The sequence below is a fragment of the Pongo abelii genome, chromosome 21 (assembly GCF_028885655.2).
Source record: "Pongo abelii isolate AG06213 chromosome 21, NHGRI_mPonAbe1-v2.0_pri, whole genome shotgun sequence".
NCBI classification, from domain to species: domain Eukaryota; kingdom Metazoa; phylum Chordata; class Mammalia; order Primates; family Hominidae; genus Pongo; species Pongo abelii.
The window spans coordinates 3,200,033-3,227,354 of record NC_072006.2 but is presented as its reverse complement, the minus strand read 5'-3'; the positions used below and the strand labels follow the sequence as shown (position 1 = coordinate 3,227,354).

Sequence of the window (27,322 nt, the reverse complement as noted above, 5' to 3'; positions counted from 1 at the left end):
CTCTCACCACCCTTCTTCATCATAGTACTAGAAGTCTTGGCCAGAGCAATCAGACAAGAGAAAGAAATAAAGGGCATCCAAATCAGTAAAGAGGAAGTCAAACTGTCCCTGACTGCTGACGATATGATTGTTTACCTTGAAAATCCTAAGGACTCCTCTAGAAAGCTCCTAGAACAGATAAAAGAATTCAGCAAAGTTTTCAGATACAAGATTAATATATGCAAATAAGTAGCTCTTTTATACACAAACAGTGACCAAGCAGATAATCAAATCAAGAACTCAACCCTTTTACAATAGCTGCAAAAAAAAAATACTTAGGAATATACCTAACAAAGGAGTCAAAAGGCTTCTACAAGGAAAACTACAAAACACTGCTGAAATAAATCATAGATGATACAAACAAATGAAAACACATCCCATGCTCATGGGTGGGTAGAATCAATATTGTGAGAATGGCCATACTGCCAAAAGCAATCTACAAATTCAATGCAATCTCCATCAAAATACCACCATCATTCTTCACAGAGTTAGAAAAAACAATTCGAAAATTCATATGGAACCAAAAAAGAGCCCAAATAGCCAAAGCAAGACTAAGCAAAAAGAACAAATCTGGAGGCATCACACTACTTGATTTCAAACTATACTGTAAGACCATAGTCACCAAAACAGTGTGGTACTCGTATAAAAATAGGCACATAGAACAATGGGACAGAATAGAGAACCCAGAAATAAACCCAAATACTTATAGCCAACTGATCTTCGACAAAGCAAACAAAAACATAAAGTGGGGGAAAAACACCCTTTTCAACAAAGTGTGCTGGGGTAATTGGCTAGCCACATGTAGGAAAATGAAACTGGATCCTCATCTCTTACCTTATACAAAAATCAACTCAAGATGGATTAAGGACCTAAATCTAAGACCTGAAATTATAAAAATTCTAGAAGATAACATTAGAAAAACCCTTCTAGACATTGGCTTAGGCAAGGATTTTATGACCAAAAATTGCTTTTGGGTAAAAGCAATTGCATAAAAACAAAGATACATAGCTGGGACCTAATTAAACTAAAGAGCTTTTGCACGGCAAAAGGAACAGTCAGCAGAGTGAACAGACAACCCACAGAGGGGGAGAAAATATTCACAATCTATGCATCTGACAAAGGACTAATATCCAGAATCTACAATGAACTCAAACAAATCAGCAAGGAGACAACAATCAATTCCATCAAAAAGTGGGCTAAGGACATGAATAGACAATTCTCAAAAGAAGATGTACAAATGACCAACACACATATGAAAAAATGCTCAACATCACAAATGATCAGGGAAATGCAAATCAAAACCACAGTGTGATACCACCTTACTCCTGCAAGAATGGCCATAATCCAAGAATCAAAAAACAGTAGATGTTGGCATGGATGCAGCGATCAGGGAACACTTCTACACTGCTGGTGGGAATGTAAACTAGTACAGCCACTATGGAAAACAGTGTGGAGATTCCTTAAAGAACTAAAAGTAGAACTACCATTTGATCCAGCAGTCCCACTAATGGGTGGGACTTATTTCCCAGAGGAAAATAAGTCACTATTTGAAAAAGATACTTGCACACGTATGTTTACAGCAGCACAATTCACAATAGCAAAATCGTGGAACCAACTGAAATGCCCATCAGTCAATGAGTGGATATAGAAACTGTGGTATGTATATACGATAGAACACTACTCATCCACAAAAAGGAATGAATTAACAGCATTTCCAATGACTTGGATGAGATTAGAGACGATTTTTCTAAGTGAAGTAACTCAGGAATGGAAAACCAAACATCGTATGTTCTCACTGATATGTGGGAGCTAAGCTATGAGGACGCAAAGGCATAAGAATGATATAATAGACTTTGCGGACTTGGGGCAAGCGGGTAAGGGATAAAAGACAACCAATATGGTTCAGTGTATACTGCTTGGGTGATGGGTGCACCAGGATCTCATCTTACAAATCTCCACTAAAGAACTTACTCGTGTAACCAAATACCACCTATACCCTTATAACTTATGGAAAAATAATTTAAAAAAATAATTTAAATTGGGGACAGGCACAGTGGCTCATGTCATTAATCCCAGCACTTTGGGAGGCTGAGGCAGAAGGATTGCTTGAGCTCAGGAGCCTGAGTCCAGCCTGGGCAGCATAGTAAGACCGTGTCTTTACAAGAAATAAAAAATTAGCCAGGTGTGGTGGCACATGCCTGTAGTTTCAGCTACTCAGGAGGCTGAGGTGGGAGGATTGCTTGAGCCCAGGAGATTGGAACTACAGTGAGCTATCATCATGCCACTGTGCTCTAGCTTGGGCAACAGAGTGAGGCCCTGTCTCAATAATGATAATAATAATAATAATAATAATAATAATAATAATAATAATAATTTAAATTGGTAGGTAGAAGTAGAAATATTTATGTGAACTCGTGCCTTAAAAAGACAAAAAAAATTATCTTTTCTTCCTTTGTTCACTGAAACAGTCCAGGCAATGTTCAGGGTCCAAATTGCTGTTACCCATACTTTTTCTTTCCCATCAAAAAGAACCAGGGCTCACTGGGGAATAGTCTGTTTCCATCTCTGGAGCAGAAAGGAATAAGATGAGTCTGGAAGATCTTTATGTGCCAGAACACTTTCAAAGATTAATAGGTCATGTCAAGAGGACACAGATGATAGCCTAAAAATGTCTCCTAGTAACCAAAGTTGAGACAATTTGGTCTCTCAAAAGGAGAATGGCAGCCGTGATTGAATGAACATACATAAAATCTGAAAACCCTAGGGATATGCAGAAAGGGAGAAAATAATATATTCTGAAAGAAGGTGAAAAAATAAAATGTATATCCAATCAGTCTTGTCATTCAATCATTTTGGTATTACTGACTCATTTATTATATGACAAATAAAACAGAATGTAATGAATATAAATATATCAGTTGGAAGGTATTTTGGACTCAAAAGATTATTGGTAAAAAATCTACTCTATATTGTGACTTCCAGTTAAACAAAATCACACACAATACCCAAAATTCAACCAGACACATATTTAAGTATTTTTGAGTTTTGTGGTCCTAAATATAGGATAAATGTAAGATTCTATAATGTGCTCAGATTTTAAAAATTATACTTCTTTGAATTTTATCATGTCAAAGATCTAGACTGTTAAAGTGATATTCCATGAACCTCCTTGAACTTGGATGAGAAAAAATGGTTACCGTTTTAATTTTAACCTCTACACAAAATTTAACATTCTCTTCAGTTAAGTATGTAGTTTACAAGTCACTAGCAAGATCTGTGTATTATATTCCAATTGTTGCAAATATCACAACACTTTGCTTATACTTATTTAAATTGTGTTAATACTGAGATATACAAGGATATATATCATAACATTTTATTAATACTGAGATATACAAGGATATATATCATAACATTTTATAAAAATATTTCAATGAAATTTATTTCCTCTTTAATTCTAGGTACTTAATTTATGCATTTAGCATTCTGAGAAGGGTGCGTACACTTCACCAGACTGCCAAATAGGTCAAGGCTTAATTTAAGGTCAGATTAGGAAACACATTGATGTTTTTTCCTACTTTATTATAATATTTACAATAAAGTATAAGTTGCCATTCACAGGTCAATTTGTTTTTGTCTAAAGCCCTGTCCTACCTTGAACAAAAAGCAATTACTTAATTCTTTTTTTTTTTTTTTTGAGACAAAGTTTCATTCTTGTCACCCAGGCTGGGGTGCAGTGGTGTGATCTCGGCTCACTGTAACCTCCTCCTCTTGGGTTCAGGTGATTCTCCTGCCTCAGCCTCCGAAGTAGCTGGGTTTACAGGTACGTACCACCACGCCTGGCTGATTTTTTTTTTTTTTTTTTGTATTTTTAGTAGAGACAGGGGTTTTGCCATATTGACCAGGCTGGTCTCGATCTCCTGACCTCAGGTGATCTGCCCACCTCGGTGTCCCAAAGTGCTGGGATTACAAGCATGAGCCACCACTTAAGAACTTCTGAGCTGTCATGTAGATGAACACAGCCCAGAGAACTGGGTAGGGCTGGACATGGCTTCAAGTACACTGAAGAATGAGTTCAGTTACACAAAAATCCCATTGATCTGAAAATGTCAGCCATGGTTGCATTTTAGAAGACTTGAAAACTTAGGCTATAGAGAAATGATGCTATTGCTTCACACACATGTGGACATGACTGCTCACGGGAGGCGGGAGGCTTTGGTGGTGGAACCCCAGAGTTCTCAGAGGCACTTCGCAGGAAATGGAAGAAAACACACGTCAGCTTCTGAACAACAGAAAGTAGAGGTTGGTGAAATTTGGTGAGACTGGCTAAAGTAACAAAGAACTAGAAAATTCATACCTGTGAGGTAGGTGTTGTGCGAGGAATTAATGAAATAGTGAGAAAGTGGCTGAGACATGTCTTCATTCAAATCCAGTTTCTCAGGTGAAACGACTCCGTTTTCTTCTCCACTCAGATAGCGCATGAACCCATCCACTGATATTTGTCCTGGAGGAAATGAAGTTAGAAAGGATATGAATGCATTCTTTTTATGGGTGTCAAGTCGCCTCTTTTTTTTTTTCCAGAAATATCTGGTAGTGTCCAAGGTAGAAGACATTTTAGTATGGATAAATAAGAGTGTAGGATTATGCTGTTTCACTACAATTATTTCCAAATGTCACAGATAATAGAGAAAACATGTAGTTACATGAGCCCCACCAACTTTTCAGAGGATTTAAATAAACACCAACCTCCTGTTTTCCAATATAAGACTGGGTATTAACTTTATAGTGCTTATCTCTGTGTAATAGAATTTTCGGTAATTTTTCAATTTTTTTTCTTATTAATATATGTTACTTTATAATCAAAATTACGTACAAGTGGCCTGTAATCCCAGCACTTTCGGAGGCTGAGGCAGGTGGATCACTTGAGGTCAGGAGCTCGAGACCAGCCTGGCCAATATGGCGAAGTCCCATCTCTACCCAAAACACAAAAATTACCCGGGCATGCTGGGCACCTGTAATCCAGCTACTCAGGAGGCTGAGGCAGGAGAATCGCTTGCACCCAGGAGGTGGAGGTTGCAGTGAGCCGAGATGGTGCCACTACACTCCAACCTGGGTGACAGAGCGAGACTCCTTCTCAAAATAAAAATAAATACATACATACATACATACATACATAATTTACAAGTGGTTTTATTATTTAAAATAATGTTAAAGTGTTTTCGGGGCCGGGCACGGTGGCTCACGCCTGTAATCCCAGCACTTTGGGAGGCCGAGGCAGGCGGATCACGAGGTCAGGAGATCAAGACCATCCTGGCTAACAGGGTGAAACCCCGTCTCTACTAAAAATACAGAAAAATTAGCCGGGTGTGGTGGCAGGCACCTGCAGTCCCAGCTACTCGGGAGGCTGAGGCAGGAGAATTGTTTGAACCCGGGAGGCAGAGTTTGCAGTGAGCCGAGGTCTCACCACTACACTCCAGCCTGGGTGACAGAGCGAGACTCTGCCTCAAAAAAAAAAAAAAGGTATTTTCAAATAATGATATTTTTCTCTGAAACAGAAAATAAAGATGCCCACAAATGAGTCTTTCCTGAAAATAAAAATTTGAATGCTCATGAAAAAAGATCTTTAAATCTCATATTAAGAATTATTTTACTTCAGATGGCAGAAATATGACACAGATAATTTAGTTTACTCAGATTCTATTTAGAAATTTTTCTATGTTGTAACCTTTCTGAGTTGACTAATACTAAATATTGACAAAATTATTTTTTCAACTTTATTGAGGTATAATTTAAAAAACTATTATTTAAGGTGTACAACTGGATGTTTTGATACATGTATTGAGACAATTTTTTGTCATAATAATCTTCATAGATACATAGGATCATCTTAAGTATTTTGGTCTATCACTACAATTTGTTTCTTCAATCTTGACAATCAAAGCTTCAAACAACATATTTGTGGGTAGTAAATATGTTGCCAGCAAATGTCGGAGGGTAGCATTTCTTTTTTTTTTCTTGTTGAAACAGTTTTTTATTACTATAAAAGTGGAATATGTTCATTAAAGAAAAATTGGGAAATGAGATAAACAGAGAGAAAAAATAAAACTTGTTTTGAACATCCCTAACTTTTCTTTCAGAGATAACTACTGCTAAAACATTGGTGTGTATCCTTCCAGAAAAATACCCGTGTGTGTGTTTAATTCTTTTATGAAGGTGTAATCATGCATATACACACATACATATAATTATATATATAATTTAGTAACCTTTGTATTAACTGAGCAATATATTATGAACATTTTTAATGTAAAAATAAATTCTATGCAGATAAATATTTAACTATAGCATAAAATATGCAACTATCTATATTTTTTATATCATAAAATATAGCAGTATAATATGAAATAATATTCTATTATCATTGATCATTAAAGTTGTTTCTAATTTTTTCACTAGTATAACTGACATTGCATTGACTACTCTGATGGTTACATCTTTGTATAAATACTTAATTATTTCTTCGGGATGAATTCCCAGAAATAGAATTTCTGATTCAAAGACTTTGCATATTTTTGAGGATTTTAATACACATAACCAATTTTCTTCCTGTTAAAGTCCTAGCAATTGACTTTCACCAATGGTATATAAAAGTATCTGTTTTCCTTCTCTTCTCCCCTACTGCCAAACCTATCAGTAAAATGATGACATTTAACAATTCTAATTTTTACTGATTTAAACATTATTTATTCTTGATTGCTAAGAGATGTGTCATTTGTAAATGGCAAAGCCAGCACTGATTATTTACCACAGTAAAAATCTTTTCACATTCAATACATTTCTTAAGGTGACCGATGACTGCTTTTCCCAAGTTCTGGAAACTCAATAGCTAAATTGCTTTTACTATTGTCCAAGAATGAAAAATAAGAAGGAAAGTTTGTTTTGGCTCTTTTGATGAGAGGAGCTGTTTCTCAAAAGAAAAACCTCCTGGGCTCGGGCAATCCTCCTGCCTCAGCCTCCCGAGTAGCTGGGACCACAGGCATTCACCACCATGCCCAGGTAATTTTTTTTCTCTGTGTAGAGACAGGGGTCTTCCTATGTTCTCCAGGCTGGTCTTGAACACCTGTACTCAAGCGATCCTCCCACCACAGCCTCCCAAAGTCCTGAGGTTACAGGTGTGAGCCAATGAGCTGGGCCTGGGCACGTGCTTTTCACACCAGAATCTCTATTCCTCCCTTTCTCTCTATTTCCTTTCCTTCTCCCCTAACTCTTTTCCTTTCACTAATTTCACAAAGGTTTATTGAACATCTACCATATGATAAATGCACAGAAAAATAAAGCACAGTAAAACACAGCCTCTGCCCTCAAAGAGCTCACTGTCTAATAGAAAATAAGGCCATTCACCCCTTGAAACCCAGGCACGAGCACCTTTAAAAGCTGAATGTGCATGTATCTTTGTCGTCCCTGGTGTCTATTAGATGCTTTGTGCACAGTGGGTGCTAAATCACTACTTCTTTTGGATGATTATTGGGATTCAAAATAGAAAATAAATTGTTTTGAAACTGGAAGATCAACAAAGACAGCAGCATTTTGTTTGATTCTTATGTTCTGATTAGGTCAAATGATATGAAATTTGTAATATTTGCTGTTTTTCACCTATGCAAAAGGCAATTTCATACAACTCAATCTCTAATTATAGCAATTCCTTAAAAGACAGGCAATAAATGCAAGTATCTTCAGGGGCCAGGAAAAGAAAGTAATGTAACTGCTGGATGAGTGTGCATACTGGGGGAGTCACAGGGTATGGAAAACTGGCCAAGTATATGCTTCTCGTATATGCATGCATATCATAGCAATAAAATAACTGCAATCTAATACAATGGTTTATTGAACATGAAAGAAGAACAAGAATGAAATGCAGGAATAAACATCCTTTGGTTTGATCAGCAACTTTTAAAAGCAAGAAAAAAACAACATAGGCCAATAGGGCAGAAATGACAAATGGATTTTAACTTTAGTTCCAATTTCCAATTACTGTTAATGTCTTCTGGGTACTTGTGTTGAGAAAGATTCCGAACCACGCCTGTGATTAATTTTGATGTCTGCCTTGGGTACAGGATAGAAAAGTGAGGGTGTACACATCATATATTTGTCATACTCAAATGAAGATATTATAATCAAGGTCAAGGTATAATTTGGAACATGCAAAGAATATGTATCCAAGTTTTATTTAATCCATTGTTGAGGAATCCGGAAGTTGTCAAAGCGAGGTCAAAGGAGGCTATGAGACACTGATTTTATATATATTTTATATATACATATATGTATATATACACACACATATACACACATATATACATATAAATATATATACATATATACACACAAATATATGTATGTGTTTTTATGTGTATGTGTTTGTATGTATGTGTTTGTATATTTTTGTCAACAAAAACCAAGCAAATAAACCAAAAACCAAAAACATAAACTAGACAGATATTACTAAACTGAATACAGACTAGTTAATATCCTACAGGTCAATTAAACCATAACCTTTTTGGTTATTTTCTCTACCTTTATTATCTCATTGGAATAAAATATTTTAACAATTTTTAGTATAGATTAAAATCAATAAACAACAATAGTTTGGTGAGTGTGAGGATTATTTATAATTATATTAAAGAATTTAAAAATCCCTAGTGAAGGAATTTACCTAACCTTGAATAAGAACAAAGATTGAGTTTGAAGGGTAGTCGGGTAGAATATGATTGTAGACTACCAGTGAGCTTCTTGTAAACACATGCATATCATAGCAATAAAATAACTGTGCAATCAGGGTACTATAACTGTGAACCAGGGATCAACTTTTCAATCCCAAAGCTTTGCCTTGCTAACAAAAGAGCAAATGCTGAAGATTTTTGATACATTAAATGATTAGGCAGAGATATGTCAAAGTCAAGGAAAGCCAATAAAATGTAAAGATAAAGAGCAGTCAGTTTGTAATCTTGTAGGTGTCAGCTAAGGGGTCAAGAGTATTTGCAAAAATACAGATGTTTTGTCATAATGAATTAGCCTAAAAAATAGTTCTGACTAGTAAAGACTTGGGGCAGAGAACCAAATCTGAGGATATTCCTTCTATATAACCTTCAGCTGGAATATTATTGTCACCATTGACTTAAATGCTTTAGCCCTTTTCTATCAAACTTGCACTGTTTGTGAAAAATTTACAATTTTTTTTCTGATCCACTCTGGTCCACTGAGGCACATAGAAGAATGAAAAACCTTGAGAATTAAGATAAGAAAACACATTGCTTTTCTAAAAAACTTAGTAACAGCACAAGAAATCCAGTTTTCTTCCATTCTTGCCAGTGGTCACTGGTCAGGGACAAATTCCTTAATTATAGGATGAGTAAACTATATGGATGCCTCAGTCTCCTCTAGCTCTAAAAGTCTATGAATTCAATCAGGCTAGTATATTAGGAATTATTTCTAGCTAAATTAAAACAAAATGTCCCATATTTGAGTGAGATTATGAAACATCAAACCACAATAAAAGCAATGTTACTATTTTCTGAAATAAAATCACCAGAAAGAGAAGTTGAGTTCAGAAGGAAAAGTTAGCTGACAAAGGCTAAAAACAAATTACCTTATATATTTTGTTAATAATAAATCAGTATGCCATTGGACATGTCACTCATATAATAGCATTTAAAGGTCTTTATAAACAAACATGATGTTTGTACCACTTCCAGCTGAAGTATGAAAAATGTAAATCCTTCAAGGAATGGAAAAAACAATGCTCCTAAAGATGTCAGAAAGACATCAATTCAAAATTCTGCTATGACGCAATGATACCTTCCAGGGATGCTTTAAAATCATGCATTAAAAACCCTGAAGTGTATCCAGTGACACTCAGCCGGATGCCATCATGCTTGCAAATGCATACAAAGGCCCTTGAGTATTTACTGGGCTATGGGCTACTCTGATGCCTCCTCTACACTCAGGGCCATCCCACTGGCCTTGCAACAATTAAGAATGAGGAAGATCTGTGTCCAGAAAAGGGAGTCCTGGAGAACAGAAAGGAAGAATGGTCTAGAAGAGCATTGTAGAGTGGTTCTCTCATCTCAGGTTCGGATCCCTTTATCTATTGGCTTCTAAAAACCTACTTTTAAGGAGACATTCTGGGTTGACTCTCCTGTTTCAGGTACATGGGAAAAGATGTTTTCAGCTCATATTTCTCCAGGAACAGCAAAATGTTTTGAACGCACCCTGGAGCTGGGGCACTCCTTACTGGTGGTTACCAATGAACACATTTTTACTGAGGGTGCATCTCTATGTGTCAAGGGCTGGAAATAACCAAGGATGTGTCCATCAGAGCGTTGCCTTTCAAGAACTTAAGAACATGGCACATAAAATTCCTCCTTGATTCCCGTTGCTGATCAGTTCAGGTTTCTACTCATTTAGTGTAGTTCTTAGTGCATACAACACTAAAGAGTTTGGAGTTGCAGCCCACACAATCAGTTAGTGGACACACTAATTTCATGTTGGCCAGATAGGAACCTTCTTGGGGATGTAAATTTCAGGACTCTTCTGAAAGAAGCAATTCATTTTGATCCAGCTCTGCTCCAGTTTCCTTTCTACCATTCTGCTGCCCAAGTCTGGTTGAAGATGAAGAAAAATCAGTCAGGGTTGATTGCTGATGGGCTAAGTTTAGAAAGAAGGCGTAGGGAGGGGCTGAATGTCTCCAGTGTGTGGAGTCACAAAGGGGAGCTAAGAAGCCACCTGTGTAATTTGCTCTTGATGTGCAGATACCACTTCAGGAGACAAGTATAGGAAAAACAACATGGTTGAGAAGCCAAGGGTTATCTGCTAAATTTAGAATTATTCTATGGCTGCTATCCAGCACCACTTTTACTAGGACGGTTAATAGAAACACGCTTCCTCATGTCTCCTTACTTAGAAGCAAACACCTTCAAATCTTTTAGCAGAAGCTTTTGGTATTTACTTCTGTATCTCAAAATAATACGCATGTATTGCTATTTTTGACTTATCACCATGAAAGATGAGAGTATTGCTCTTTCTTATCTCTACTCCTGTAGCACATGTATACATTACTCTCATTCTTTCAGAGATAGTAATACTATAATTTAGTTACAGTGTTCAGTGTTTATGTTATCATGACTACACAGTGTGTTCAGGGTTGAGTCATACAGTAACCTAACAATTATTTTTATCTTCATGCACAATTTTTTTTAAATTTTCCCTATAGTTTAATAATTATCTTGTTTTATCATTTGCTTAATTTTTTGCATATATCTCCAGTCCAACTCCAAAGTATCCACTGGCTAGCTAAATGTTTTTGCAATATGTACAAATATAACAAGTGTTCTCTTGGTTAGATTCTCTTGAAGCCTTTTCTGGAGGCTTTTACCTGTTCCAATCTAGATTGATTAATTTCTGTTTTCTTCACTTCTATTCTGTGCTAAATCTCTTTTATTTATACCATGTCTTCCCCTTTAATTGTTAATTTTTTAATTTTAGTTGGAGCACATTGGTCAGTAGCTTCCAGAGAAAGAGTTCATGAATATTAAGTTTCTTGAGTCTTGCATGTCTAAAAATGACTTCTTTACACTTGCACACTTGATTGCTAGTTTTGCTGGACACAGTATTTTGGGTTGGAATTTTTTTTTTTTTTTAAGATTTTTGTGGGAAAATTTGCTCCACTGTCTTTTAGCTCTGTTAAGAGGTTTGAAGACTTTGTGATTCACCATCCTAAAAACAGGTGTGTGGCCTGTTTTGTTTTGGTTTTTGTCCCTCTGGCAATTTCTAGCACTTTTGGTCCCCGTTTCTTAAAATTTCATAATGATGTGCTTTGGCATGGGTTTATCTATCCCCTGTGCTGGGCACCCTTTGAAACCTTTCAGTCTGAAAGCTGTTGTCTTGTTTGGAAAAAAAATTATGAATTATTATGATAATTTCCTCTGTTTTTTCATTCTGGAATATTATTTGTCTGGATTTTAAACTTTTTTTTTGAGACAGAGTTTTGCTCTTGTTGCCCAGGCTGGAGTGCAATGGTGTGATCTTGGCTTACCACAACCTCCACCTCCTGGGTTCAAGCGATTCTCTTGCCTCAGCCTCCCAAGTAGCTGGGATTACAGGCATGTGCCACCACACCCCACCAGTCTAATTTTGTATTCTTAGTAGAGATGGAGTTTCTCCACATTGGTCAAGCTGGTCTCGAACTCCCGAACTCAGGTGATCCGCCCACCTCAGCCTCCCAAAATGCTGGGATTATAGGCATGAGCCAACACGCCTGACCAGATTTTAAACTTTTATACATTTTCTCTCCAATCTTTCATCTAATTTTTTTGCTTTACTCTCTAAAAGATTTCCTCAACTGTATTTCCACCTTTTTTTGGAGTGCTTTATTTTTGTGTTTAACAGCCAGTTTATGTTCTCTGACATTTATTGAAAAAAATTAGCATTCTGTTCTTTTTCATGTACATAATATATTTGGTTATTTTTCTATGGACATTAATGATATGTGTATACTTAACGAATTCTCACTAAATAGTCATTATTTCCTACAAAGTTACTATTTTCCCTGCTTTTTCCTGTTTTTAAGGAAGTTTTCCTCATATGTCTAGTAATACTTAATTATCTGTTCATATTTCAAGTTGGCAGACTAAAAAGCTGATTGGATTTCTGGATATGTTTGCTGCGCTTGAAAAGTACGAGAGTTGGTAAGGCATCACTGCAGAGGGATCTGTCTTTGTCTCTTTCGGAGTAATCTCTAATATTGATATCTTTAGGTCTTTCCTCTTAGGCAGATTAGATTCTTGGGAGAACTTCTATCTAATCTCTTGCCAGGATAGAGTGAAGGCCTGGATGCCAGCATTCTAGAGCAAGATTGGAGAAGCATTCAGGAGGTCTCAGCATTTTTTCGTATGCTTACGATCACTTTATCTCCTTGCTTTCAAAATGGTACTCTTTCTTTCTCTCTTTCTTTCTTTCTTCTTTTTCTTTCTTTCTTTCTTTCTTTCTTTTCTTTTTTTCTTTCTCTCTCTCTTTCTTTCTTTCTGTCTCTCTGCCTCTCTCTCTTTCTTCTTTCTTTCTTTTTCTTTCTTCTTGAGACGGAGTCTCACTCTGTCACACAGGCTGGAGTGCAGTGGCGTTATCTTGCCTCACTGCAACCTCTGCCTCCTGGGTTCAAGTGATTCCCCTGCCTCAGCCTCCTGAGTAGCTGGGACTATAGGCACATGCCACCACGCCTGGCTAATTTTTGTATTTTTCGTAGAGACAGGGTTTCACCAGGCTCGTCTCTAACACCTGACTTCAGGTGATCTGCCTGTTTAAGACTCCCAAAGTGTTGGCATTACAGGTGTAAGCCACAGTGCCCGGCCTGTAGCCTGCTTTCATCTGGGCTTTGTGTCATCCTCACACCCTCTGTTTTCCTGACTCCAAAGAATAAATACATAAATAGTCCCTCTAAGGTGGGAGTTCTGACTGTTCCTTAAGTAGCTGTTAACTAACCTCTTTGTTTTATGCCTTATCTTGAATCCCACTTCCAGAGGAAACAGACATCATCAATTTCTGAGACTTTTAAGGTTTTTTATAAAATAACTTGGATTGGTTCCAGGTTTTCACACGGATGATCAATGATCAGGTTCTCAGATCTGTCAACTGTTGTAAACATATAGCCAGATGCCTAAATTATGTAATGGTCGTTTCTTATCTATTATCCCTCACCCTTGCCAGATTATGCCCTTAAAAGTCTCTTTTAATGGAGTTTTGCTGTGGTTTCAAGAAAGTTCAGTTAGTTGAATATGTTCAATCTACCATATTTATCCTGAAGTTCCATGATTCTACTATACCATACTGCAGATATTTTTGTTGATTAAGTTTAAAAGTCAGATCTTCCATTCCTTATATTTGATCTTAGTATTTGTAGGTAATGTTGAATCAGACGGGAAGAGCAGAAGGTCTTCTGCTTTGCCTGGCAGGGACTTATCGTGGGATTCCCTGGCTTTCTTTATATTTTTTCTAATGAAAAGTATGCAGTGACTAATCTCTTACCACAGATGGCACTGTATGGATGATCTGTCAGGTTTTCCTTGCTATATCTTCTCCCAGGTAGAGTGCCATCAGAGCCACAGAGGAAGCTTGAGCTCCCAGGTACTTATTAGGTGGGAAATAGCATGGATATCTTGGCTTCTCTTGCCAATCTCACAAGGCCACTTGTGTGGAACAGGTGCGGTGGTGCGTGCAAGAAGCAGTCAACTCCTCACATTTCTAAAGGAGTGATCATTGAGTCGAGCTGACCTTTGATTTTCTGAGTGCTGGTGACTTGTCCAACTCCCATCATGGTGGTCATCAGACATGTTGATACTTGATTCAATCGCCAGGAAATTATGTCCAGATTTGTAATTCTGTACCCTAAGTCTGTCATGTAAAGTTGCAATTTGAATTCAAAACACTACCAGAGAAATTATACCATTAAATCTAAAAAAATTAAGGAGACTTCTAGAACTAAATTCTAAGGTGATAAAATAAATCATGTGTTCAATCCTGTCATATTTGAGAGTTGACATATTTCCTCCTTTAGCCTTCACCAGTCCCTCTTACTCTTTTCCAAAACAAGCAGCAACAAAGCATTTGACCTTTTGCTTCAGGGAAGAAAGGGATGGCAGAGAAAGAAGAATGAAAAGGTACATTCTTCTGCTTGGTCCTGAGGACATTCTCATACCAAGGCTTCCTTGTCCTCAAGTCTAGGAGAAACTGCAGACAAGCCTGATGTCCTGAAGAGAGAAGCTCTGTGGCTCCTTTCCCAGAAGGTGCTCCAGAAAGTTGCTGCTGGTATTCCCAAGCAGCCACAACCCATAGAAGCAGAAGTGTTTAAGTAGATGGGCCTGAGCCTTAGAGAGTTCCTCCTTGGTCCACTCAAGGGTGGCAAAGATGGAGCTGAGTCTGTGGTTATGAAAAGGATGGTCAATGACCAAGACCAAAAAAGAATGAGATAATGCAGGGCTACCAGCTTGGACCAGATTCCCTCTCTGATGCCCAGGCACTAGGGAAGGCTCTTAGTGCTTAGCCACCACTCTAGGTTATTTCAAAATAGAAATTGAGAGCGAGAGAGAGAGACTTGTTTTGAGTGCACTGAGAGTCTCCTCAAATCTTACCACAACATGAAGACTTTCCTGAGTAGCCCATACAAATAGCAATCTCTCCTGGTGGCACTCCTGTCTCACATACTGTTTAATATTTCTCCATAGCATTTATCACCATCTGTCATTCTACTAACAGATATATTTGCTGGTATGCTAGTCTTGGTCTCTTCGTCCAGGGATTGTGAGTTTTATGAGGATGGAGTGTCTTAGTTTGTGTTTTCCTTGAAGGAAATGAGACAAAACATGTACTTGAAGGTGATCCCATTTAAGGGGAGAGGGAGCTGGAGTATTTACACCAAGTCCCATCAGTCATTGTTTGAGGACTGCTTCCAGGGGGATAATTCCCCAATACTCTTTGGCCAACTGCACACTTGGGAAGAGGGGGCTCTGGCAGCTAAAGAGAGCCTTCAGCAAAGAGATGCAGGCACTCAGTGGGAAGTCCAGCAGACAGGCAGTGTTTCTCTAGTTCACTGCTGATCTTTAGAACTCACAACAGTGCCTGGCTTGTAAATGCTCAATAAATATTAATTGAAAAAATGATTATTTTGTCCCCAAATATTAACATTTATGTATTAATTTATATTGTGAGTGGTTTTTGTGCTTCATCTTGGCAACCAGATATCTCAAACGATATTGTATCATAGACAACTAAAAACGGCAATTCCGAATTCAGCCATAAATGACACTACAAAGGAAGGACTAAGAAGAAAACATCAAAGAAATGCAATGAACAGCTCACACACCAGAACCAAGAGGCCTCGCTGGCACTGACTAATGGTACCTTGAAGTCCAACAAATATGCAGAAGAAAGACAGGGATTTGGGGGGCTGAGTCCTAACAAAGTCTTAGAGAGATTGAAAGTTTTATCCTTACTCCCTACCTTTGCCTAGGAGAAGTGCTAACCAGACAGCATTAAATGCTCAAAGCTATCAAAATAGACTGGAAAAGGGGCCTAGAATAATTCAGAACAAGCCAAATCACTCGTTAAGTGACAGCAGAGTTGGCTGTACTTCAAGATATTGCACATTGCGAGCCACCTGCTCCATCAGTGCCATCTCTTCTTAGCTTCCTTTGCTCAGCCTTGGTAGAATTTCCTATTAGGTTCACAAGTATCTAAAATAATTTAATAGGCTCTCACTTTCCACTGAGTTCATGAATGTGACTTTATTTATTTATTTATTTATTTATTTATTTATTTATTTTTGAGATGGACTCTGGCTCTGTCGCCCAGGCTGGAGTGCAGTGGCACTATCTCGGCTCACTGCAACCTCTGCCTCCCAGGTTCAAGCGATTCTCCTGCCTCAGCCTCCCGAGTAGCTGGGATTACAGGCGCGCATCACCATGCTAGGCTAATTTTTATATTTTTAGTAGAGATGGGGCTTCACCATGTTAGCCAGGCTGATCTTGAACTGCTGATCTCAAGTCATCCACCCGCCTCAACCTCCCAAAGTGCTGGGATTACATATGTGAGCCACCGTGCCCAGCTGAATGTAACTTTAAATAAGGTAAGGTAACACAAGCTGATGCCCCTCATTTAACTGAAATTTCTGAGCTCAGTAGCAAGTCCTCAGCACCTAATTCTCTCATTACACTTTGCATGAGCTCTGTGAACCAGGACAAGAAAAAAGTACATAGGGCATACTCAAAAACTAATCCCTAAATACAACTCATGGCACATTGCTAAGGTCTCTGCAAGGGCCCCCACTGAGGTTCTTCCCTGCTCAATGTGCATATCTGGATGGTTAGCTATCATGGCATCAAAGAACTAGCATGGAACTGCTCCTGAGCTAGTCCTAAAAGCAGTTTAAGGCAGCAGCAGCAAAGTGCTAAAGGAAAAAGGATCAAGGAAAGAAAATGTGGCAGGCCATGCTTACACATGCAGTACTAAAAAAAAAAAAAAAAAAGAGTATGACAGGAAAGTGCAAGGAAGAAGAGAGCCTTAGAAGAGTTTCATAATTTAAAATATTTCCAGCATATTGTTTAACAATCTTTTGTGATATGCTATTTGCTATATGCAAGTATTAACTCATTTTATCCTCACAGTAACTCTGTAAGTGGGTACTTTTATGACTATTTTATAGATGGGAAACCTGAGGCAAGTAGCTTGCTCAAGGTTTGTGCCCATGCAAAGATACGGTTGCTCAAGTAGCTTGCTGAAGGTTGCTCAAGGTTACAACTCATAAGTGAATAAGCTGGGATTTGAGCCCAGGCAGTCAGGCTTTGTGTTTCACGCCATTAAACATGATGCTATGCTGCTTGCTGTAGAAGACATCACACATCATCTAGTGATAGAAGAAGGTAAATAACAATAATTATCATAATAATGGGAGCTACTATGACTGAGCATTGACCACATGCCAGGCATAGAAATCCTATGAGAGACGTACTTTTAAATTACCATTTTCAGTTGAGTAAACGGAGGCTTAGAGATGTTAGCAACTTGTCTGAGGGCACAGGGTTATTTAGCGTGAAATGGATCTGGATATCATGCCTGGGCAATGGAAAGACAGATAGTGGTGGGTGTGGTTGATGGTGCTTATCCACATAACTTTCCTAACACTGGCCTGGATTGGGGTGCATGGATGATGGGGAGGAAAGGTATCCTGCCTTCTTGGCAGTTGGCTTCAATCTGGGCACTCTGCATTGGTCCTAAAAATAATCCTAAATGTGACCAAGGCAGAGTTTTCCCATGATTTACTTATCTCTCTAAAACGTGTTACTTTAATCTTTCTGTGTAAAGAAGCTGAGCTCCGGTGGACAAATGACCCATCTGGCAGAGGCGTGAGGATTAGCTCTTCGATTTGAATTTGTCTATCAAGGTCCAAATTCTTTTCCCGACTTAATTTACATTCTAATCTCTGCAAGTAATTTAAAGGCATCCTCTAGCATTTTTATCCCCCAACCCATGAATCTGATTTTTAGGAAGAAAAATGAAATATCATAGAAAACTTGTCATGCCAACATGAGGACAAGAGAAATGCTGAACACAAGAAGTGACATTGTTTTGTGGGCTTTGCAAAAAATATGCAGGTTAGCTTTTAAAGATAAAAACAGCTAAACACATGCAAATAACATCTTCAGAGCTCTGCAGCACAGAAAAATCTACAAATTTTGCCTTGGAAGACAGATGGCCCATAAATCCACGTAGAATAATCACAGTCAAGATGGGAAAACTGGACAATGTGTCTGCCAGCTTGCATGGACACCAGCCTCCTCCTACTGTGCCAAATGCCAATTAGGCAGGATCTGGCACTCAGATGTTTGGATGTCACTGGGATTAGGTGGTTGAGAATCCATTCATCATTGCTCAGTCTTCACTCTTAATGCAATAATACCAGAGCATACTGGAAAGCTACCAGCCCAGTGGTTTAGCACCTCCTTAAATCACTTCTAAGCACAGCACTGAAAAGCAATTTCTCGGCTCACGTATTTTCCTGGTGCTTTGGCCCTTGCGAATTCTGCTAGATCAGCTCAGAGAAAGTAAGTGCAGATGGCATTAATATCCTATGGCTCACCAAAGTCTATTTGCCTATTTTAAGAAATAATCTAAATGTTCCCTTCTCAATTATCTTTGCCCAGGCACAAACTTTCCTATCACATTGGCCAGCTAACTGTGCTTTTGTACATTATATGAACTTCACTGGCTTCTTTCATTATTTTACCATTTTTCCCCTAAATCTGGAGTCAGTATGTTCTGCACCTGTTTTCATGTGTTATTATTTTATCTTAAGTTGAAAAGTGTCATATATTGTTATTCCATCTTGATTGCAAAAACCATATGGTAATAGTTGTGCTATTATCATAACTATGTGCAAATACAGCTCCAAGATATGGTGTGATAATGGCCCCTAAATGGCTATGTACTCTTCTCAAAAGCTCCTGCAGATTAGCTCTTCACGCAGTGCTCACAGCTTTCTGTGTGCCTGCAGTTTCCCTGTATTAAGTTGTACTATTTGATGTGGTTTTGTGTGAAAATTCTTAATAATAACACCTTACTTTGATTTAGCACTTTCCATTTTTCAAAGTATTCTCACATCTATGAGTTTATTTACCCCTCATCATTCTATTTGGTAGGTAGAAGACAGTTTTATTATTTAACATGACAGATAAGCAAACTTGTCCCAAGAGAGATTAAATAGCCCCTTTAAAATGACATAGAAAGATAAGAACAGAATCCAGATTAGAACCTGTCTGTCTTAAATACAGCTTTAGAGCTGTGTTTGGAGCATAGATTGGTGTAAGTACTGATTTATCATTTAAAATTAGAGGTTCTCCGAGGGTAGGAAACCAATTCCATTGCCTTTTATGAGTATACTGTCACAGTGCTTTATGGGAGGAGACCCTCCACAGTGGTTCCTGACCATAATGCAAAGGAGGAGAAATGTTCTAGTTCCTTCACCAGAATGTCATGTTCCTTGATCAAATTGGACATTGGCTTTGTATGAGCAAGGACCATGACCTTCACTTTATTTACATCTCTTCCATAGTCTAGCATAAAGGCAGGCCCAGAATATTATGTTCTCATTAATGCTTTCTGATGAGCTACTTAAAACATGTTATCTTTTAGTGCCCTAAGTGCCACTTGTCTCTCATTTGGCCCTCTGCTCTGCAGCAGAAAGCACAGCATGAAATGTCAGTTTCCTCTTCAGATGCCTTCAGCACATCCTTCCCCACTGTACTGACTACAGAGGAGGTTCTACTACATTGAGAGCCCAGATAGGTGAAGAATGGTGCCTTTTCATTGTCTGACTCAAGGGTTGACACAGGTAGCAAGACTCAAAAAACTGTGTGTTGAGTAAATAAACCAATGAGTAAGTCAAGAATAGCATGAAGGCTTCCCATTCAGGTCACAAATGTTACATTTTTAGAGTTACCTCTTAATAACTCATTCTCAAACAGTATAACAAGTCAAATGTCTGGACCATCCAAAGACGCGGTTTCCTCATTGTAAAATGGGAATAATAACATGCACTTGAAGACTTGTCTGAGGTTTTGTACAAGAAATAGAAAAGCTGAAAAATGTACCATGGCAATTTGCAGGTAAAGAGCTTAGAGCAATTTCGGAAACTCCCCACAATGTCAATAAACAAAACTTCCCTTTTCCTTCAAGCTTCCCTCACACATAGTTGTTCAATAGATATTTGCTAGATGAATGAATGGAAGTACATTCACAAATGAATGGATATAAGCTAGATGAAGAAATGCAAGTGAATCACATTATAACTTGTTTTATAATTATTTGTAATATTAGAATGTTCTTCTTGTAATTATAGGCTCCTTGACAGCAAATACCTTATCTGGATTTTGTTCCCCTTTCTAGCAGTTCATAAGTTAGATGGGTAATACATGACTGTTAAATGTCCACGCAACTGCATTAGGTATATGTTAGAATAAAGAAATGCGTTCAATAAGCATCAGGTACTTTGAAGGATCTCTTTTTTGACATGCTAGAGATTCTTGTTAAAGCTGCAGAGTGAGGTGGGAATATCCTTTTTATAGTATCGTGAATAGTGTTTTGCTGGTAATAATACCATAGCAGACTGTACTGGTGCTCCAGGAGATACAGCTGGGCTGGACTTGTATCTGCATCTCTGCCTGATGGCTGACTTTCTGTGGTGCAGGCTGGAAGGGCCTAAGAATTAACACTTTCCAAGAGCATCCTCCAACAATGGCTGTGGTTGGCAATGACTGCCTTGACAACACATTTTTTTGTAAGCTGCTTTCTCTTCCTCGTTCACACTCCGTACTGCCCTACTAGTACTTCCTGGAATCACCTTTCAAACTCTATGGACTTGAATCTTCTTTCAAAGTTGGCTTCTGGGAAAACCCCCAACAAAGACATACAGCCACATTGTTCAGAAGAATTTTTTGGGCTCATTTTCTACATATAAGGTAGAATGCTTAGGTAAGAAACTTGATTTTGTCCATCATTCTCAATTAACTCTCCTGTTAAAATAATGCTATCCCTAGCTTGGAGATAATCTTTGCTGTCACAGCTGGCATCCTAGAGACTGCAGTGATTTAGAGTTAAGACAGACCTTCCAGAATCTCCGCAAGAGATTTTTGAAATCCTTGGTCACTTTCCACTTCCTGGCAGGATTCCCTACTATGGTACATTTTTCAGCTTTTCTATTAAGGGTTAGGTGGAAGGTCCATCCCTCACTTAATCTGGTTTCCCTGTGGTTTGCTTTTTTTTTTTTCTGAATTCAACCTATTTGCCTCCCACTTATCTGTTGTATCACATTGACTATTGACAAGACCCTGGATAATGCCGAAGTTAGGAGCCAAACACCTGTGGCCCTGTGGCCTCTCTCCCTCCCAACACAGTACAACCTGCCAGGCAGTTTTGACTGAGCCAGAGTCCCCTCCACCCCACCCCACACACACTGCAACCTGCTCCTAGACCCTGCTGACAAGGGGAAAGGTATACTAGCCAACAAATGTCAATGCTGTGTTCTGCTGGGAGGTCACATCTAGGGGGAAAGAAGCCATTCTCTGCTCTGTTCCAATAGCTCTCACATGAAATGGCAAGGCACCTCTGAAAGGTGCGATGAAGGAAAGAAGTTTTAACAAGACTCAGCAGACTATGGGGTTCATGAGGCTACCAAGCTCACTTATCTATCCTGTGGACTGGCATTTGATTTTGCCTTTTACTATTTATATTTTTCCTGTCTGGTTATTTTCTGAACAAAGGACATTTCAGCTGTGAGTAGACAGGGCTGTGACTTTCTGGCCAGAGCCGTGGGCCTGAGCAGACACTGAGGTCACTGAAATAAAGGAGAAAAGAAACAGAATTCCCGGGCCAGGCCTTTGCCTTTCCTCAGGCCCAGGCCCTGCCTTCTGGGAATAAAGGAAATGTAATAAGGGAAAGGAAAGCAAAGGGAGTTGCCAAGTCAACCAATGAACAATAGATCCACAAGGACTATCTAGAAAATTTTTTTTCATTCTTAGGCAATCTGAAATATTTCAGAGAAGTCTATGAACATACCAAACATGAAGTTAAGAAGAACTTGGAATGCACTCGGGGACAACAATGCCATTTTTCTGTAACCTTCCGCAGAGGTTGGAGAGTCAATAGGTGGAACTTAAATGAGATCTCAATCAATAAAATCCTAGAGTAGCTTTTCAGCAGCTTTTTCAGTGTAGTAACTTAATTAAGGCATGAAAGCATTGGCTACATCATATAGTTTTCCTCTGTTTTTGTCTTTTGGGAGAAAATTGATCTCATTTGTGTTGACTTTGTTGATTCACTTCGGTTCTGTTTCCTCAACTACTTTGTAGGTAATCTATATAAAATGATTTAAATGGATGCCACCTTAATTGTGAGGCAGATCTTTAAACTAGTCAGTATTTCCTTCAGAGGAGTGGTTTTTAAACTGAGTATCCTGAATATCCCAGGGTTTGGGCAGATGTCCCTGCAGAGAATGGGGTAGGTCAGGAGGGGAAAGAGTGGTAGGGCAACAGCCACCACCACCTGTACTCCAGGCTCCCCTCTATTCCACCAAGACAGCACCTTTAAAGCTTTTCCCTACATATTGGCCTTTCTCACGAGACTTTGTTAGAAGAAACAAACAAAGGGTGCTATGTCTGGGACCAGTTTGGAAACCACTGCTATAGGTATCAATCACTAACTTCTAAATGGTCCATGTTGCAACTTTTTTCTAAGCAAGTCCTGATGGAGTGCCTAGGTGGACGTCTGGAGTAGCGGGACAAAGAAAATATGGTCTTGGTCCCAACATTGCCATTTCTGCAAACTGCCTCTTCTAATAACCTGACAGTTTGGCTAAGCTAAATGGCTAAGTCCTTTGTAGACTGGAAATCTATGATTTGAGGCCACTGGCCAGGGCTTCATGATTGGAAATAATGTGATAGGTTGGCAGGAATGATGAGGCACAGGCTCTTTCCATTTTTTTTTCTCTCAATGCTCAGCAACTCTGACCTTACCCATCTTTTACTTTTGATTCCCTTAAGGCCATTTATAGAAAAGTACTTGTCTGAGTTTGGGTTCTTCCAAAAACAGGATCTGAGACAAGGATTTGAGTGCAAGTACCTTTTCTGGGAGCTGACCCTATGAAACAACAGTAGAGAAGAGAAGTGAGACAAGAAGGAAAGGCAGCTAAGAAGGAGAAGGGTATCAGGCAGGTTACAGCTGTGGGCAATTAGGGCTCAGTCTCACCGAGGAACTCTGGGAGAAAGCAGAGAACACACATCAGAACTTTGCAAGCCAAGGGGCATGGAAGATGAGGTATTTATTCTTCAACTACTCCTGAGGCATGCAATCCTTGGGAATTGTAGCCTGGCTGTGGATGGACTGATAGAAGGCCCTGGAGAGTTGCCAAGTGTGTGGGTGGCTGGGTTGGAACCATGATTGCCAAAGGACATGGGAATAGCACAGGTGTCTGCTACATTGCTGGTCTCATCCCATTTTACAGATGAAGAACCTGAAGCTCACACAAGTAAAGTCTCTTGCCTGAGGTTTACTGGCTTCATCATGACACTATGCCAGCCTATTTCTTTAATTAGGGCATGTTTGATCTTTCAAGGATGGAGAATAGAGATTATAATCATCACCATCATTAGTTTTTATAATTTCTACCTAGTAAAGTGAAATGGTGCTGGAAAAATACGATTCAAAAAATTTACTAGGAAATTGAAATGATAATGAAGTAAATAGTAAGAGTCAAGTGTACATCCTTACACTTATGACTATAATTATAATTCCATTTTAATAAAAAGGTATAGAAAAGAATGATTGAGTCAGAAAGGACCATTTGTGCACAGATATGACATGCCATATTTTTTTCAAGTTTCATTAATAAATTATTATACTTATCCTTAATTGTAGTACATTAAATAAGCCTGTTAGATGAGAAACAGCAATGTTCAGGAATGCCTCAGCCCAAGGCTCTGAGTCTCACTTCTAGACTCATAAATGTTTTAAAATAATTTGGCATAAATGCCAATGATCACTTTTCATTAGTTTAGGTAAACCACGATTTAGCCAACAACAATAAATATATGTAAACTTCTTAACAAAAGCATCTTATTTAATTCTTCTAGTAATTCTGTCAGGAAATAATTTCAAAGTTGAGAAAACTAGGGAGCAGGGCTAGTCAAAGAAGTTAAATGGCTTTGTAAGGCCAAATAAAAAGTCATAATGAATGACTGATTTCTGAACTAGTTTTAGTGTGATCTATTCTTTTCATCTGCCAAGAGACCACTATTCCTTCCTCTAGGAAGCACATCCTGGTTGAATTTTAGGGAACCATCTCTCACCAATTGTCGGTCCGTGTGGTTTGTGCTTTAAGTAGTTGACCCTTATGGGCTCTAGGGGCAGTCATATGACTTAAGCCTGTCCATTTATTTTTATCCCGTCCTTCAGGACACTGTGATTCTAATTTAGAAGTGGCCTTGAGTGACCGAAGCCATGCCCTGGATTCTGGGACTTTCACTGGAACCATGAGTAAAAAGGATTTCTGTATACTAGGACTGGTGAGCTACAGGCTTGGAGCTGCTGGTGGCTGTCTTATTATTGAGGAAAATCTGCCCAAGAACTAGAGCCAGTATGAGAAAATGATGAGAAATGAAAAAAAGACAACTATTGATGACATGACTTGAGCTCCTGGATATAGTCATGCCTGAAACCATTAACACCTTGACTTTTTGCTTATATGCACAAGCAAATTTATTCAGTGCTTTAGTTTGAGTTAAATGTCTGCCATTTTTCAACTGAAGGAGTCTCACCTAAAATTAGTTTTCAAGTTTCCCAAGTCCAGTCTCTTTCTATCACTCTCAGCCTATTTCTTGGTGTTGACAATGAGAGAACATAGCTTAATTGTATAATACTTTAAATAAAACTATATTGAAAATGCAATAGGGTTTTTTTCCTACTGATACAATCATTATTGGCTTAGGTCTATTTAAAGGAAAAAAAGCTAAAGCACTTGCTATATCTGAACTTCTACTGCTTTGCCTAAAACCAAATTGCTTCGCCATTATAATCTTGAGATCATTTCAACTATTAAACTATTAACTCAGTGAGTAGTGATCACTAAAAGGGATTATATAGCTTCATTTTTATGACTTAATTACAACAAAGTGGGGAAGCTTTTGTATAGTATACCTTATAAACATTTAGGAGGAAGAACTGATGATAAAAGGAATGTAGTTTGAAACATCTGCTATTATAATCTGCTACATTAATTCAATTATTTAACAAACACTCATGAACACCTGATCTTCACAGAATAAAAGCATGAAAAAAATTACTGTTTTCTTTTGGTGTGGCAGTTTATTTAAGTAAAATTTGGCCTTCGTTTATAGATATATCAGTTGAAGTCTGCATTCTGTTACCAAAGGTACCTATAGAGCTATTTTATTTTTCATGCTAATTTTACTCACTGTCTTTCATCCGAAGAGTTTAAGTGATTAAAAAAATAACTGTTTTGGAGACACTGATCTTGAAAGTACGATATTCGTGAATATTTTGTTTGGAAGAGGCAGGGGTCATTGCATATTCCTGTGCCAGGAATATTTAAGTCTTCAGTGCAAACAACATGGAAAGGAAGAAACTTTTGCTGACCAGAGGCCATGGCATTTTTCAATGTGTAATTTTTAAATAGTAAAAATAAATCCATCTCCCAGGAGGATAGTATCCTCTGCGACAAGCTTCAAATTCTCTCTTTCTGGAACCCACACACATGACCCATTTGGCCTTAGACTGCACAGAAATCCTCTGATTATTTATAAACAATATACACATCTCCCAAAACAGAAATTCCAGCATGGAGTTGTGGCTGACATGCTAATTACAGCAGGTCCTCAGAGGATCAAAGTCTATTGTCTCTTCTGGAGTTTTATTTCATACTTCCATGTGTCACACTTTTAGTCAGCTAAACTATGGTCAGCTTTGGCATTTGGGCTTTTGGTGACACTAACAATTTTTCATTTAATTTCAAATCTATCTTTTATGTAAAAATTATGTAAAATGCACATAAAAGCTAAACAGCATATGTCAGGTTTGTATATTATTTATTTGCTTAACACCTACTTTAAGATATGTTTATTGATATCAGAGTGTGTGTGTGTCTCTGTGTATGTATACACACACAACTATATGTTTTGTGTATATATGTTGTGTATATATATATGTTATATATATGTTTATATTCTATTATGTATATTATGTGTGTATCTTATGCTTAGTATTTTATAACAAGGATAGGCTATACGGAAGTGCCTTTCTCAGGTAAATAAGACTCAATTTCTGGATCAGCACTGAGATCAACACCAATTTAACTAACATCTGGGCACATCTGAAAACAGTTAAAATGAAAGCAGCAGAAGAATAAATTATAATGTAATACTAAACTTCCCTACTTATCTTCTCATGTGTTTATTGATCCAAATGCATTAACTACTTGACTAAAAGTTTAAAGTTTTAAACTCTGTAGCTCATCTGTGTTAAAATCAATTCAGCCCAAATGTTATCTCTTCCATGAGCTGTCCCCTACAGGAAGAAATCTCTTTATCTTCATGCTTACTGCACTTTCTCTGTACTTCTTAGAGCTTTGCTACTTAGTGTGGGCCTTTGCTAAGCATCTTCTGCCTCACCCAGTAAACTGTTAGAAATGCAGAATCTTGAATCTGCATTTTAACAAGGGCTCAGGTGATTCAGGTGCACATTGGATTTCAAGAAGTAATATTTATATATTATATTAATTATAGATATTAGATCATTAATATATTTAGATATTATGTTTATATATTATAATTATATAATAAATAATTATATATTTTTTATATATATACTTTTAAGAGGAGTGCAAATCTCTAGGGGCACAGGGTTTATCTCTGAGTCTGTCATTGTCTGTAGCCTCTTGCCTTTCACTGAAGATTTATTAAATACTGAAGTTATGAATGACTTAATGTAGGTTGGCTTGTAAGTTTGAGTTTGTAAGACTAGAACACCAGAGACTGCGTGCTTCCTCTAGTACTATTTGGCCTGCTTTAAACAGTGATAATAACAATTTAGGCCATTTACTGAATGGCTGTTGTGTGCTGAACTAAACATTAACAGACACAATCTCACTTTATCCTAAAACAAGGCAGCTATCATG

The 27,322-nt window shown here is 38.0% G+C and overlaps 1 protein-coding gene across 3 annotated transcripts in view; it reads right to left on the bottom strand.

Annotated features, from left to right (window-relative positions):
• Positions 1–27,322, bottom strand: part of PLCB1 (phospholipase C beta 1) — a 750,426-nt gene that overhangs the window by 197,200 nt on the left and 525,904 nt on the right. For all 3 annotated transcript variants that reach the window (XM_024238987.3, XM_024238989.3, XM_054541566.2), the window contains one exon: positions 4,397–4,543. In XM_024238987.3, coding sequence (XP_024094755.1) covers positions 4,397–4,543 — 147 coding nt within the window. The remainder of the gene's footprint in view (positions 1–4,396; positions 4,544–27,322) is intronic.